We start from the raw sequence: 15,442 nt of genomic DNA, 5'->3' as shown, positions 1-15,442 counted from the left end.
GTGTTCTTAATGAGCAAGACCTGCGGGTCTCTCAGCCAAGAACCCGCCTCACGCACGCACGTACAGTAGTTAGATGAGTAAGCCGCCTCGTAGCCCCGCCATGCAATGTGACAGGAGGAGATGAATCTCTTCTTGTGGGCCGCGACCGAGCATCCTCACGGATACAGCTGCGCGCATGATTTTTCACTCCTGTCTAGACCCTTTGGCTAAGACGCTAGTTTTCGAAGGATTGCAGTAGGTGAAATTGCATGGTTTTCTCGCATTGGGTAGTGTGCGAAGACGACGGACGCGCTGCAATGGGACACGCCGGTTTGGCTTCTCCTGTAGATCGCCCCTGAAGTCCCAAGATTGTCGCGCGGAGAAGGGCGCCAAGTGCTGTGCCAATGGTTTGTGAACTTCCCCTTCACAGATGCGTTACAGAACTATAGGATCGCGCGTAGTATCGTATGACATTTTCTAATATGATCTTGAATCATCGTTACATTTCTGTATTGATAGATCATCTAATATTGATTCTCATTGATTTTCAATAAAGGTTCGTCAAGATACGCAGGGTGGTATTGTCTCTGCAGTTGAGATGATTTCCACGAGAGGTAGATTGGCACGGTATTGTTTATTGAGACTGATACCTTGTCAATGCGAGTGTCGTTGCATGATCTGAACTTGTCTGCGGAGCAACATCTTCACAGGGCCTTTCAGGCTTTCGAGTCATCGGCTAGTGATACCGCTACATCGTCCTCTTCGTCGAAGATAGACTTCTTCGGCGCGTCTTTGCTCGTGCCTTTGAAGAATCTTCTGAGGTTTGGCTGTGTGGTCTCATCTTCATCACCAAAGACGTTATAGACCTTCTTTCCGCCTATCCGCACAGCGTGCTCTAGTCGTGCGCGTAGTCTCTCTATAGAATCTTTGGCGTCCATGATGGTAAGATCCACCGCAGCGCCAGCCTCGACGATGGAGTTGCTGAGTAGCTGGAACTGCCGAGCAAGCGCATCCACCTCGTTGTTGAAATCTTTGACTTCTGATGACGCTGGTACTGGAGCCCTGACTGGAGACGAGCCGGTTTCTGACGTTGTTGGACTTGATAGGGGCTGATACGGGACGTTCAATAAGCCAGGCCCAATGGCAATGTCAAGCAATGTCAAACGTGCGGTGAGGTGCTCGTAGTCGGTGTCCTTGTCTATTCGGAAATTCGAAGACTTGTCCAGGTATTGGTGAATCATGTCAGGCAGCTTAGGGTCTGAGAGTTCTACGTCGACTGGTACTGGGTAGACTAATAACGCGAGAGCCAGGTGGCGTTGTAGGTATGCCGTTAATGGTGAAGTCGCTGGGAAAGAACAGACTAGGTTCCTTTGAAGAAGAGGATGCGTTACTTTTACAAGTAGTTGAGAGATGATATCGCTAAGCTGTGAAGAGATTAGAGCCTGGGTATCGTGTTGCAGTGAAGGACTCCCTACGGTGGAGGTCATTTTGTGATTATCAAGGTTGCATATGAGAGCTTCCATAGCGTCCTGGATGATGTGTAATATGTGAGCATCTGCAATAACTCGGTCATCCAGACACACGTGGCAAAGAATAGAGAGCGCACGCCTTCGAGCTTTCGAACGTAGCCTACCAAAGTCAGCAAAGTACCGTACATGTAGACAGTCCACCTACACTGGCGCTGCTTGTTGAAGTAGTCTGGCGGCAGAGACCAGTGACGGAGGAAGCAAGACTTTAGTTTCGGTTCGTGGTACTGAAATTGGAACTAATTCAGTCTGCGCATTGAGTTGAGTTGTTTTGGCCCCCATTGCCCCGAATAAAGCATCCAGCCTGTCGTTATCAAGCAGCGTACGGAGGTGCTTGTTGTGAGGTTCTGATTCCAAGATCTCGATGTATCTGCAGCTAAGTGCCTCATTCCGGGTTTGGGAAACTACAGTTCTTAGCGGAGACATTTTGTCAAGTTCGTGTGATACGCACTGCATTCAATCATCCAGGAAGCTAGTTCTTCGGGCAGTTGTTGCATTCGAAAGATTTGTTGTGCAAAGCCGGTCATGAAAGCCTGGTCCCTGGCGTGGGAGTCTTGACCATGTTAGCAATAGACCCAGCCTTTCGTCATTGTAACCATCCCACCTATGAAAATCGAGGCCCATCCGTGCTTGGGCAGGCTGCTGATGGGGAACTTGGGCTGCGCTTGTATTGAGTCCGAGTCATCTTGGAAGAAATGGTAGACGCTCTCCATCTGTGTAGCATTTGTTCTCTGCATGGCCTGAAGGAGGCGATGCGCTTTCTCTGGGTCGTCGTCATCATCCACAGCTTGGCCAAGTAGTTCCTCGTTGAGCGCCAGGTCAGTATCTGCGTGTTCTCCAAGGGACTGGTCCAGAAGCGCGCTGTGCTCCTTGATCTGCCGCTCTGTCTCGAGATTTTTGTGGGCCGTCTTTACAAGTACATCAAACTTGTTCTTGTTATCCTTGGCCTTCTTGGCCGGCTTCTGCAGACCATTTTCTTGGTCTTCGGACATGCGCTTAGAACGTGTGGTGGTGGTCGTGACGATGGTCTTGACTTTGGGGGTGGGTAGACCAAAGTCAAGGTCTGGTAGAGAATCATCGTCCGAGTCGAGAACCACCTGCTGGCCATTGGATGTGGTGCGCTTGCTTGCGCCCGAGTTTGCGGATGTTTGGGAGGGGTTGAAAGGCGGCGCATCGGCACTCGCAGCTCTCATCGTGGACGGCGCGCTGGACGCGGGTGTGTTTGACGAGGAAAGCGGGGTATGGGCGGCATGTGAGTTTGCGTCCGGTGCCACTCCAGACGAATTTGGCGGGTTTGACTGACGGGCAGGCGCATTGTTTGCATCTGCAGTGGGAGTGCGGTTAGCCTGGGGCAGCAATACTGGTGGGAGGCGTGTACTTCTCTGAGGCAACGTGGTTTGCGGGCTAGCAGCAGGCGGAGGGGTTCTGGAAACGGGCGAGAAGAAGTCTCGGATGCTTTTCTTTTGGGGTTTCATGGCGGAGAATAACAGAGGGGTGGTGGTGTAGACGGGTGGGGTGCCTGGTGGTGTAACGTCGTGACGCGTGAGGCGCCCAGAGGCCGGGAATAATTCCACAGTTCACAGCACGCTGTCACGTGCCAGGTCGACGAACAGCCCTGAATTGACCCGGGGCTAAGCATCTGGGCGCATTCCACCGTGGACGCCTCGCTGCCTGGCGCAGGGCGTGCAGGCGGGCTAGATTCTTTGCCATTGACGACATGCATCGGAATCCGCATTGGCCGGCATCCGAATGTCGCTGGACGGAGGTCCATTTTCACCTGCGGAAAGTAGCTCGCATCCGAGCGGTGCCGCCCTCACAGAGTGGTGACGTCTGTTTCAACGGTTTCGCATTGCTCTCGCTGCGCTGGGCAGTATCAGATCTGAGGTACAAAGGCCTGCACCGTTAGAGGTGTTATATTAAGCACATGGATGCGGCTCTAGACGCTTCATTAATCCGAGTGCCAGCTGTGAAAAGTGAGTTGTACGAAGCACGGAACTGAGGATCTCCCGGCTACGCCATGCACAGCGGAGTCGAGGGACTGAGGGCTGAGATGATGCTCCACTCGACCTGCTTAGAAGGGCTGCTGGCGGTGGCCCGCGGAAGCTCCGCTGCGATTAGTCCATGAACTGGCACTGGCAAGCCCAAGTGCTGACTGCTGACATGCTGGGGCCATGCGTTGCAGAGGATGTGTTCTCTTCCCTCTGAGGCACTGTTGCCGAGCTTTGAGATGGGGATGTGCACTGTGTCTACTGCCTCTGTGCTGGAGCGGCCAGGCCACGCGTCGCCAACGCGCGCGACAGAAATAAATGCTCCTGTGTTGGTGCGTTTAATGATCAGATCGCAGTGCGGGTCCTCCAAGAGCAACTAGGCTCGCATCTTGTTAAGACCGTAGCGGCCGGCCGAGGGAGTGCGAGGCGTGTGCTTCCCGCGCCGATGCTTCTGTAAGCACATGGCAAGCATCGCATCCATCCATTCATCACTGTCAGGGTCTGTCGAAGTACCTGCCGCTCCGCTGTTTCCCCTCGTGCTTCATCGTGTACTGACGACACTGCACCGCCTAATCAACCTTGGAGTCGCCCGTCGCATCGCCTGCCTGTCGCTCCGCCTCTGCGTGCAAGTTCGTCCGGCATCTTTTAATATCCGACTACACGGGCGCCCATCTGTTCTCACCCTCCGCGACAACAACACCACCACGCTCCCACCGCCCCTCAACACCCGCCCGGCACTACATGCACTGCACCCGTCGCCTCCCACCCGCGTCCGACACGATCGAATTGGCCTGCCGCGCCGCGTAGAGCCTTCCCGGCTCAGGCCGTCGCCGCCCTCGCACCGCCGCCGCCTCCCCGACGACAGGCACCATGACGCTGGAACCCTACATGGAGCCCAATGAGACCGAGGTGTCACATCCGCAGAAGCGCATACGTTGTGAGTGACACCACCCGCTGACCGCACAGAGTTGAGAGCACGCGCTGACGGGAGCCACGCAGGGGCAACACACCGCGCAACCGGCATCAAAGCGGCCAACAAGCGACACTCGCTCAAGGAGCGCCTGCACCGGCGCATAGGCTCTGGCGGCGAGAAGCGAGACTCGCTGGGCAAAGAAGGCGGGCCGCCGCTCGACCACGACCAGTCCCCTGAGAGTTCAGATGCAGGCGCCGACCACGAAGACTCCGGCCGGAGAGTCTACTTCAACGTGCCGCTGCCCCAAACAGAGCGCGACGAAGAAGGCCAGCCCCTCGCACACTACGCCCGCAACAAGATAAGAACCGCCAAATACACGCCCCTCAGCTTCATACCCAAGAACCTGTGGTTCCAGTTCCACAACATCGCCAACGTCTACTTCTTGTTTATCATTATCCTGGGCGTGCGTACCACCCCCTCTGGCATTTCCGACACCCCCAGACTAACGTGACCGTCTAGATTTTCTCAATCTTCGGCGCCAGTAATCCTGCGCTGAACGCAGTACCCCTCATCGTCATTCTTGTCGTAACCTCCATCAAGGACGGAGTAGAAGATTGGCGGCGAACCGTCCTCGACAATGAGCTGAACAACGCGCCCGTCCACCGACTCGTCGACTTTAACAACGTAAACACGGCCGAGGACTCGATTTCGCTATGGCGGCGGATCAAGAAGGCTACCACCAAGGGCATAATCTCAACATGGCGATTGATGAAGAACGCGAAGAACAAGAAGGGTGCAAAGGGCAAAGGCGGCGACGACAACGCTGTCGACGGCACGCGCCCCTCGCACGAGACCCGCAGAGCATCCATCGCATCGCACCGGGAATCCTACTTTGGCGGCGAGAACGACATCCAAATGACACCCGTGCCTTCACCGCTCCCAGGTCAATCCCCAGCGCAATCCCCTCCGTTGACTTCCGGGCCAGGAGAAGGAGACAAGATCCGCGGTGCAGACGCCAATCCCGGTGTGCAAAAGAAGTTCTGGGGAAGCGTCCTGAACCCAAACAAGACGGTCCCGGAAAAGGCACGTTTCAAGAAGGACGCCTGGAAGAACGTTCAGGTCGGCGACTTTGTGCGCCTCTACAACGACGAGGAGATCCCCGCCGACGTCATCGTTCTCTCCACCTCTTCCGACGACGGCGCGTGCTATGTCGAGACGAAGAACTTGGACGGTGAGACGAACCTCAAGGTGCGCAACGCACTGCACTGCACCCGAGAAGTGCGACACGCTCGACACTGCGAACGCGCCGACTTCGTCATCGAGAGTGAAGGCGCCCACTCGAACCTGTACTCGTACAGCGCAGCCATCAGATGGCAGCAGCACAATGCAAAGGACCCCGAAGCACCGCCGTACGAGATGGTCGAGCCTATCTCCATCAACAACCTCATCCTCCGTGGTTGCCAACTCCGAAACACTGAGTGGGTGCTGGGCGTTGTCGTCTTTACCGGAGAAGAGACAAAGATCATGATCAACTCTGGTATCACGCCTAGCAAGCGAGCCAGGATATCAAAAGAACTTAATTGGAACGTTGTATACAACTTTTTCATCCTGGCCGCCATGTGTCTGGTTTCTGGAATCGTGCTTGGGGTGACATGGGCCCGGGACGACACCACCCATTCCTTCTTCGAATATGGGTCCTACGGAGGTAACCCTGCTACAGACGGTGTCATTGCGTTCTGGGCTGCCGTTATTCTCTTCCAGAATTTGGTTCCCATTTCTCTTTACATCACCTTGGAAATCATTCGAACGTTGCAGGCCCTCTTCATCTACAGCGACATCCACATGTACTACGCAAAGCTCGATTACCCATGTACTCCCAAGTCTTGGAACATCTCCGACGACGTTGGTCAGGTCGAATACATCTTCTCGGACAAGACGGGAACGCTCACACAAAATGTCATGGAGTTCAAGAAGGCGACCATCAATGGTGTGCCCTATGGAGAAGCGTACACGGAGGCTCAAGCAGGTATGCAACGCAGACAGGGTATCAACGTCGAAGTGGAGGGTGCCAAAGCTCGCGAACAGATAGCACGCGACCGTGTGCGGATGCTCGAGGGGATCCGCAAGATGCACAACAACCCCTACTTGTGGGACGACGACCTGACCTTCATCGCCCCGGACTATGTAGACGACCTGCGTGGAGACTCTGGAATGGAACAGAAGAGAGCCAACGAGGAATTCATGATCGCTTTGGCTCTCTGTCATACTGTTGTTACCGAACGCACTCCAGGCGACCCACCGAAGATCGAGTTTAAAGCACAATCGCCCGACGAAGCTGCACTTGTCGCGACTGCTCGCGACTGTGGTTTCACATTCGTAGGCCGCGAAGACGACCGTCTCGTCGTCAATGTTTTGGGAGAAGAGCGCAAATACCAGGTTCTCAACACTCTGGAATTCAACTCCAGCAGGAAGCGCATGAGTGCGATCATCAGAATGCCCGACAACCGAATCGTCCTCTTCTGCAAGGGAGCCGACAGCATGATCTACTCGAGATTGATCCCCAATGAACAGCGACAGCTTCGTGCCGACACCGGTGAACACCTGGAAATGTTTGCACGAGAAGGACTCCGAACACTGTGCATCGCTCAAAGAGAGGTTTCTGAAGAGGAATATCAAGAGTGGAACCGGGATTATGACATCGCTGCCAACGCTATTCAGGGTCGTGAAGATAAGCTGGAAGAGGTCTCTGATCGCATCGAAAACCACCTGTGGCTGATCGGAGGAACTGCCATCGAAGATCGACTTCAAGACGGTGTGCCAGAGTCGATTTCTCTTCTCAGTCAAGCTGGTATCAAACTGTGGGTCCTAACGGGTGACAAAGTTGAGACAGCCATCAACATTGGGTTCTCTTGCAACCTACTCGATAACGACATGGACCTCATCATTCTCAAGGTTACCGATGACAACATCGGTTCCGTGGAAGCCCAGCTTGACGAGAAGTTGAAGATCTTCGGCTTGGAAGGCTCTGAAGAAGAGCTAGCCGCCGCTCAAAACGATCACGAACCTCCACCACCTACGCATGCCATCATCATTGACGGAGATACTCTTAAGCTGGCTCTGGATGATTCGGTAAAGAGGAAGTTCCTTCTTCTGTGTAGGCGATGCCGGTCCGTTCTCTGCTGCAGAGTCAGTCCCAGTCAGAAGGCAGCTGTCGTCAATATGGTGAAGACCGGCCTGGACTGTCTCACTCTTGCTATCGGAGACGGTGCCAACGATGTCGCTATGATTCAAGAAGCCCATGTCGGTGTCGGTATCGCTGGTGTTGAGGGACGCGCAGCCGTCATGTCCTCTGATTACGCCATTGGTCAATTCCGCTTCCTCACTCGTCTAGTACTTGTTCATGGTCGATGGTCCTACCGCAGACTTGCAGAGACGATTGCCAACTTCTTCTACAAGAACATCATCTGGACGTTCTCTCTCTTCTGGTACCAGATTTACACCAACTTCGACAGCCAGTATATCTTCGACTACACGTACATTATCTTCTTCAACTTGGCGTTTACGTCACTCCCTGTTATCGTCATGGGTGTTCTGGATCAGGATGTCGATGATAGAGTATCTCTGGCCGTTCCACAGCTGTACCGTCGTGGTATCGAGCGGAAGGAATGGAGCCAGCCGAAGTTCTGGTAAGTACAGTATTCTCAGAGCGTATGAAAAATTGCTAACATTCTCCAGGGCTTACATGGTCGACGGTATCTACCAATCCGCGGTCGCTTTCTTCTTCTTGTATGAGATCTTCGCACCCGCTACTTTCGCGACTTCCAACGGACTGGACCTGGCTGAATTCCGACGCATGGGTATCTATGCTGCGACTACCGCCGTTTGCGCTGCCAACATTTACGTGTTGTACAACACCTACCGTTGGGATTGGCTCATGGTCCTCATCGTCGTCATCAGTACTCTCTTCATCTGGTTCTGGACCGGAGTGTACACCTCCTTCACATCGAGTGCTCAGTTCTACAAAGCTGGTGCCGAAGCATATGGTACTCTTAATTTCTGGGCTTACGTCCTCTGCGCTACGATAGCTTGTTTACTTCCGCGCTTCATTTTCAAGGTTGTGCAGAAAATGTACTTCCCCCTCGACGCGGACATCATCCGAGAGCAAGTCAAGCAAGGCAAATTCGACTACCTTAGAGACACTGACGCCTACCTTCCTCCACCGCCCGAGAAGGTGGCTGGTGAGTCAGACTCTAACAAGTCGGAACCCGACGCTACAAAGTACAAAGCCGCTAACGCCGATGCTACCGATGAAGACGTGCGTCCCATCTATCCTCCATCAGTCGCCCCGACGGCTACGACGCATAACCCAAGAAGTCAAAACGGCAGCAACAGCACCGACTACACCTTCCGCCGCTCTACGGAAGGTCTTCCACCCGCACCCACAACGGAAGCTCCTCCTCCCCTCGCCCACCGTATGTCGACCGATTATCGTGTGCGACCGAGCTTCGATCGTGCACGCATGTCTATGGACCGTGTACGCCCTAGTTTCGAGCAAAGCAACGACTTTACATCGGCAGCTATGTTGACGCGACTTGAGTCTTCGCATAGCCGTAACAGCTTCCAAGGCCACCGGAACAGCTACCAACATGGTACTCCCAATACACAGCCAGCGGTCATGAGCCGGTTACGCAACGCGATACGGAGAGCAACAATAACACGGGACGAGGCCCCGGAACATCTTCGTCAGGATCAAGAAGATGTACCGGACGTGCCCGCAGTGCCCAAGAGCCCACCACGGAGTCCACGAAGTCCAAGGAGCCCGCCCAGGTAGTACCTGCAGCGTCGGTAGGACGGGTGGACTTGTTTGCATACCACGCCTTACTGTTTTCCTACTTTGACGAGCCGTTACGACTCTTTTTTTGTAAATAACCGATCATATTTCTCTTTCCTGTCACGTTTCGCATTATGCTAGCGATCTGACAATGTTCCTTATCCACACATTACTACTACCACTACTACGCTTTATTCCCTGTCTGCGGTTTTTTCTCACTTGATTAGAGACTAAATGGGCGTTTTCGGTTTTGCATTTTCCTCGCATGTATAGCTGTGATTCCCTCGTTGAGCTTTCCTTGTTTTACATCTTTCTCTATCTACACTGATATCGGAGCCATGGAGGGGAGAGACTCGATATGCTCATTGTGAGATGGATGGGGAGATAAGTGTTGATGAGCATGGCTGTAGATATTTTAATGATGTGTGGCTGGCCTGGCAGTTTCTTAGGCTAGCCTCAACGTTCTACAAGATCGCATTTTGCGTGGATGGTTCGTGCGATGTGTGTTGGAGTCAATAGGCTTCATGACTCTCAAGCTTTCCATGCTTTCTTCTGTCTGAGTCTGTACAGTCATCACATGCCTCGGACTCATACAACACCGCGTGGCTTCCTCTTTCGGCTCCAGCTTGCGTTTGCAGCCAATCCGCTGCTAGCGCGCTCTTCAGGGTCCATCTGGTAGGTACACTCACACCCTACGTTAACTCACAACCACAACATTGCCGGACAGAAAAAGGCGTCAGTCACAAAGAAGATACCTGGAATCAACTCGGTACGTTACTAATGTTTCCTTGTCATTTATGCGACTAGAGAGGTTGTTGTCACGTTGTTGCTTGGTGCCTGGCGAGCGAGGGTAGTGCAACCACAAGAGCAGGTGGGTCACAACCTTGGAAGTCACGATTCACTGCGGATGCCTTGTCTGCGAACACGTCGAGCGCTTGCACTTGGAATAAGAGTCGTAAGTTGCCGCAACTACCATACTGAACGCTCCTACACTCACCCGACAGATACCACTTCTTATTACTTTCACAACACGCGCCTTTCGCTACATCTTCAACGCAACGATATTTACTACGTGCACAGACTTAGACATGGCTTTCGTACATCCCGATCGCGCGAAGAACGTAGGAGACGCAAGGGCGCAGGCTGGACGCGCGACCTCAGTCAGAGGACGTGCTGGAGACTTGGCACCTGCGCAAGGAAGGAACAGGAGGAGGAAGTGGGAAGACACTCAAGATGAGCAGTATTCGATGGCTGGGGGTGAGGTCCAGGCACCGGACGAGTATGACAAGACTTCAGGAAATCAACCCGGTAACAGAAGGCCCGAGCATGCACAAGGGCCAGGAAAGAAGGCGAAATTCGAGCATACCCGCCCGCCGCGTCCGAGCGTGTTCGACGCCGACCGCAACAAACGACCGAAAGTGGAAGCGCCAGTACCTCCCAAAAAGAATGACCATCGAAAGAAAGATTCAGGGCGGCGCAAGGATCAACTAGATAAGGCACTTCAACTCGCCCCGAAATATCCAGACCTCCAAGATATCGACGCATGGCGGAAACTAGCTCAGACGAACGAGCGGAGTTGGCAAGCAGAGGACGCTTTTGTATATCGGCATCTGCGTTTCGACCAGTGTCCTAAAGGGCTGGCGTTCAAAGAGTGGAGGATCAGAGTGCATCGAGAGATGGAGGGGTTGGGCTTGGAACATCCATTTCTAGGGCCGCATACCAAGCATGCACCTGAGGATGAGATCAATAAGGAGAGTGTGGCGGGGGTAACAGAAGCGACGGTCGTGACAGCGCAGAAAGAAGAAGAGAGCAAAAGGCGCGTGGAAATGGAGAGGATGGTTGCGGATGACGGGTTTGACATTGACATCTACGGTGACGAAGAGACGAGGAGGAAGTATGAGCCGTGGATCAGGAGCCGGATGGATCGAGTGTAGATGTTTGGGGAGTTTGTCTCGCTTACTTGGGCTTTTGCATTGCGGCTTTGACGTAAGTCTATGGTTCTTTGGCGATTAGCTTGGTTGTACCTCTCACTATTGCGATGCGCTCGGACTACCAGCACTTGACGAAGGTTTGGATGAAGGTTTTTGAGAGTAATAGTACCATACCGGTGATCGGTGTGGCTATTTTTGTTCTGGTCTGGGCATCCCAGAGCTTCCGAATCAACATCGATTTGGCAGCATGAACGTTCACTTACAAGTCTTCGTGATCATAATCTTTAGTCTTTTGGCAGAATAAACTGTCCCAAGCGCGCACGTGTGCGTCACGTCGCGACCTTGGAAACGCCAAGACTAGGCAGTGCTTGAACAGAAAGTTGGAGACTCACATTCACTTGGACTACTACGCTCGCCTTGCGCAGAAATTTCGACACTTTAAATCTCTAGGCAGATCACGCAAACTCCCCCGCTACCTCTCGATCAAGCTCACTGCTACAACAACTCACACCTCTTGTTCCGTGCTGCCAGTTTACACAGCGATGTCTCTCACAAACATGGCCACGACCGCAGACCCCGAAAAGGCGGAGCAAGAAGCTGAAGGCCCGGTTCAACCACGTCGCGAGAGCGCGGAAGAGTACAAGCCGCCTGCTCTCCCTCTCCAACAAGGACTTCCCATGACGGGTGGCGATGCAGACGACCCAAAGCCAGCTGATGCAGTATCCAGCCTCATATCCCACGAGTCAGAGATCGTTTACAAATCCAAACAATCCATCGCTCGGAAAGATAGGGACGAGGAGCTTCGACTTGCTCAAGTGGACATCAAGACTAGGCTCGATGAAGTGAGCAGCGGTCTGCGCGAGCTGAAAGCGAAGCTCAAAGCCAAGGAAGACCTTGCAAGAGCACGCCGCAATCTTTCAAAACGCGCCGCCGCCGCTGAAGAGAAAGACTTGAACGCCAAGATCGAGAAAGTAAAAGAGCAGTTGAGCGCCAAGGAGGAACAAGCCGCGTTGCGCCGTACCAAGAAGAACGACATGCGCGAGAAATGGGCCCAGAAGCAGAAGACGGACTTCGAACAGCGAGAGGCGAGACGTAGCGAGCAAAAAGGACAGGAATCAGAGATGGACGACAGTGCGGAGCCGGCAAGCGCAGGAGCTGTGAAGGAGCCTAACGACTGGGACAAGTTCGATATCGATATCTATGACGAGTAGGGCGTAGACGAAGAGCATGACCTAGCTCTACTCGTCTTTATTGCTGTGTCAAGATGAGTTGGTTGATGAGACTTTGGAACTGCAGCACACATTGTATTTTATTGCGAACTGACGATGCGTTGTTCTGGCTGCGCTACTTGCGACACAAAGCTCGGGTGCTACTCATGTCGAGTCAGGATATTGTACGATCTTTTGCCGTGTATGAGAGCAAGACATAGACGCTATGCTCTCTATGTCTCCACTCGTGAAGAGTGAATGCCCTGAGTGTAGCCAGGCTGGAGCTGTGTTCGGGAAGACCGCGCTAGTATGTTGACGCTAACCAATGTTATGCTAGCCGATCCACGGGCATGTATGTCATCATCGATCGCGTCCCGACCACTTTTCGCGTAGCTTGTGAAGCATCACCAAAATGTCGTGACCATGGCATCTCTTACTGTCTTTCATTCACATCCGTCGCGATGCCGCCGTGGTCATTGATCTCACCTGCCTCGCGGGGCATAGGCTTCGCGCTCGCAAGACGGGTGCTGCAAACCACAAACGCGCCCGTTGTCGCAACGGCGCGGAAGGACCTTGACAAGACCAAGGAAGAGTTGCTCGATGGCTTGGACGTCGACGAGTCGCGATTGTCGGTGCTGAAGTTGGATGTTCTGGGTATGTAACCAGCATTGATGGTGTTGTGTGTACAACGATGATCAAGTGTTGACCACGTTTTAGACGAGACGAGTATCGCGGATGCCGCAGCGACCTGCAAGAAGCAGTTCGGTGGTAGTCCCAGTCAGCTTCAGCTCGCGCTGATGGTTCCTGGGATTCTGTTTCCGGAGAAGTCACCAGCCCAGATCAACGCCGACGATGCTTTGCTGACTTTGTGAGTAATGCCGCTATCCCAGGTTTACATGATACATGTGCTGATCTGATGCACCAAAACCCAGCCGCACCAACACGTTAGGCCCAATGCTGATGCTCAAGCACTTCTCTCCCTTCCTTCCAAGGAAAAGCGCAGTCGTCGATAAGGACCAAGAGGACATGACAGGTTTACCAGATGTAGCTACGATAGCTATAATGTCAGCTCGAGTCGGCAGTATCAGCGACAACCGCCTCGGAGGATGGTACAGCTATCGCGCTTCAAAAGCTGGTGTCAATCAGGTAGTCAAGACCTTCGACAATCATCTGAGGACTGCTTCTGGCGACAACGCGATGGCGGTTGCCTTGCATCCTGGAACTGTCAAAACAGGATTGAGCAAGGACTTCTGGAGCAACGTCAAGAAGGAAAAGCTATTCGAGCGCGACTGGGTCGCAGAAAGGCTGATTGATGTGATCAGGGAAGTGGCGCCTGAAGGACGAGGGAGGTGTTGGGACTGGGATGGGAAAGAAGTTCCGCCTTGAGGCACATACAGAACGCAGGCGCAATCCCATTCCGCCTACTATAGGCATCAACAAAGCCACCATCTTTTCTCCCACGCAACTCCATCATCCCGACCCGATCACCGCTTATTCTACCAGTGTTACATTGCTTGGCTTTCGTTATCCAACCAGCATACCCCGACCCATCGTTATCATGGCAGCTCTTCCCTTTCCCTACTCGCGAGGCGTATTCAATAGCTCGGACGATGCTTCCGTACCTTCGCACATACATACACATGCCGCAAAGCTACCTCAAGCACTCGCTATTCGGCCCACAGACTCGCAGCAAATCTCGACAACGATCGACTTGACGTATACAAGTCAGCAGCGTACTTCGGACAAGCATGCAAACCATACGTCTGGACCATACAAGATCACGACTGGTACTCTTCGAGGAGGCGCTGGACTGCCAGGAGAACACGATGAGTTCGATCACGACATGCCAGCAGGCGATGACTTCTACGACTCTACTGAGGTCTCTGCCGAAGACCAAGCTTTACCTGGGGGGTCCCCCGGCTCTGTGTCGTCTGGGTATTCTTCTTCTTCCGACTTATCAGCCGCTGCATCTGAGCACTTCCATGAGCAGAACGAACTGCAACGAGCTTCGGATGATGCAGCCTCGACGGCTGGACCATCAGCGCACCCATTCAGCGCAGCCTTCTTGAATAGACCTTGGCACAACGGTGACTATTTTTCCCCCAGTCCACGTCTCGGTAGTCCATTTCAATTCGAAAATGCGCCGCTCACTGGGTCCCGTAATGCGTCCAGATCACACAGTATGGACATCTTGCCCTACACAGGACCACCCAACGACAGCACAAGCTCAATCCAACATACTCCGTATGAAGGCCCAAGCGAACGTCGGCCTTTAATCGGAAGCCATGTTCCAAGCGGAATACCGCCTCCCGGATACACGTACGATGGCGGGGAAGAGGATCTGCCTGTGGCACCTCAGCCTCAGGCGGAACCTGAAAACCCCGCACGGCGACGCCGACGGAACAGAGCGGTTCAGGTTGTCGGATTTGATCGCTGGCGCGCAGGCTTCCGTGCAGGCTTCCGTGCAGGATTGGCGGAGTTTGGCCGGAGTCTGCTCGTTTTGAATAGAGAAAGTGGGAAGGATATACGCAAAAAAGACAAATGATGGACTGGCGTTAAGGGCACTTGTATCGGGAGGTTCTTCTATAGTGTTATCGGGTATGCATGCAGATAGCTGGTCACATTGACCAAGTAATACACTTCAACGTGTATAGCTATTTTCGTAACAGTGTTAGATGTGCTTATGTCTACCAGCCAGCTCGTCGTCTTTGCAGGTTCAACCAGTGGCGCGACCTCACCTTATACAAGGGAAAAGCTAAACACCCTAGAGCCTACGTTAACGTTAAGCTTATTAACTTTGCGTATTTTTACCTTAATGTAGGCTCTAGGGTGTTTAATTTTCCTTGCATGAGACGATCTCGGAGCTGAGCTTCCCCAGAGCGGGGCACCCCGCTCCTGCCTGAACAGAACCTTGGAACGTGCAGCGTACACCATCTTACGCCCCGGCATACTTGGAACTCAATGTTCCGAACAGCGAGCCCGATCTTGCCTACTTCCTTCTAGATACTCGATCTCATTCGCATTGTCTTTAAGCATGTGATATTTGACGACAGCCAGCTTGCATCC

The 15,442-nt window shown here is 53.3% G+C and overlaps 5 protein-coding genes across 5 annotated transcripts; 4 read left to right on the top strand and 1 right to left on the bottom strand.

The window, feature by feature from the left end:
• Positions 1-695: 695 nt before the first annotated feature.
• On the bottom strand, positions 696-2,698 carry J4E78_006150 (uncharacterized protein; the record flags this gene model as incomplete). The annotated part of the gene is made up of 4 exons (XM_049366764.1): positions 696-1,270; positions 1,832-1,909; positions 1,957-2,058; positions 2,110-2,698. 4 exons carry the CDS (start codon positions 2,696-2,698, stop codon positions 696-698), a joined length of 1,344 nt encoding a protein of 447 aa, XP_049221470.1.
• A 1,665-nt stretch (positions 2,699-4,363) lies between these two features.
• On the top strand, positions 4,364-9,237 carry J4E78_006149 (uncharacterized protein; the record flags this gene model as incomplete). Its single annotated transcript, XM_049366763.1, has 4 exons — positions 4,364-4,430; positions 4,493-4,869; positions 4,926-8,092; positions 8,142-9,237. The coding sequence occupies 4 exons, from the start codon at positions 4,364-4,366 to the stop codon at positions 9,235-9,237; spliced, it is 4,707 nt and encodes a 1,568-aa protein (XP_049221469.1).
• Positions 9,238-10,325: 1,088 nt separating this feature from the next.
• J4E78_006148 (uncharacterized protein) lies at positions 10,326-11,171 on the top strand (the record flags this gene model as incomplete). The annotated part of the gene is made up of 1 exon (XM_049366762.1): positions 10,326-11,171. The coding sequence occupies one exon, from the start codon at positions 10,326-10,328 to the stop codon at positions 11,169-11,171; it is 846 nt and encodes a 281-aa protein (XP_049221468.1).
• Positions 11,172-11,725: 554 nt separating this feature from the next.
• Positions 11,726-12,379, top strand: J4E78_006147 (uncharacterized protein; the record flags this gene model as incomplete). Its single annotated transcript, XM_049366761.1, has 1 exon — positions 11,726-12,379. The coding sequence occupies one exon, from the start codon at positions 11,726-11,728 to the stop codon at positions 12,377-12,379; it is 654 nt and encodes a 217-aa protein (XP_049221467.1).
• A 458-nt stretch (positions 12,380-12,837) lies between these two features.
• On the top strand, positions 12,838-13,762 carry J4E78_006146 (uncharacterized protein; the record flags this gene model as incomplete). The annotated part of the gene is made up of 3 exons (XM_049366760.1): positions 12,838-13,030; positions 13,094-13,244; positions 13,309-13,762. The coding sequence occupies 3 exons, from the start codon at positions 12,838-12,840 to the stop codon at positions 13,760-13,762; spliced, it is 798 nt and encodes a 265-aa protein (XP_049221466.1).
• Positions 13,763-15,442: the final 1,680 nt, after the last annotated feature.

Source organism: Alternaria triticimaculans, assembly GCF_023758025.1.
Source record: "Alternaria triticimaculans strain BMP 0046 chromosome Unknown scaffold_8, whole genome shotgun sequence".
In the NCBI taxonomy this organism is placed as follows: domain Eukaryota; kingdom Fungi; phylum Ascomycota; class Dothideomycetes; order Pleosporales; family Pleosporaceae; genus Alternaria; species Alternaria triticimaculans.
This window is presented reverse-complemented; position numbering and strand designations above follow the sequence as displayed.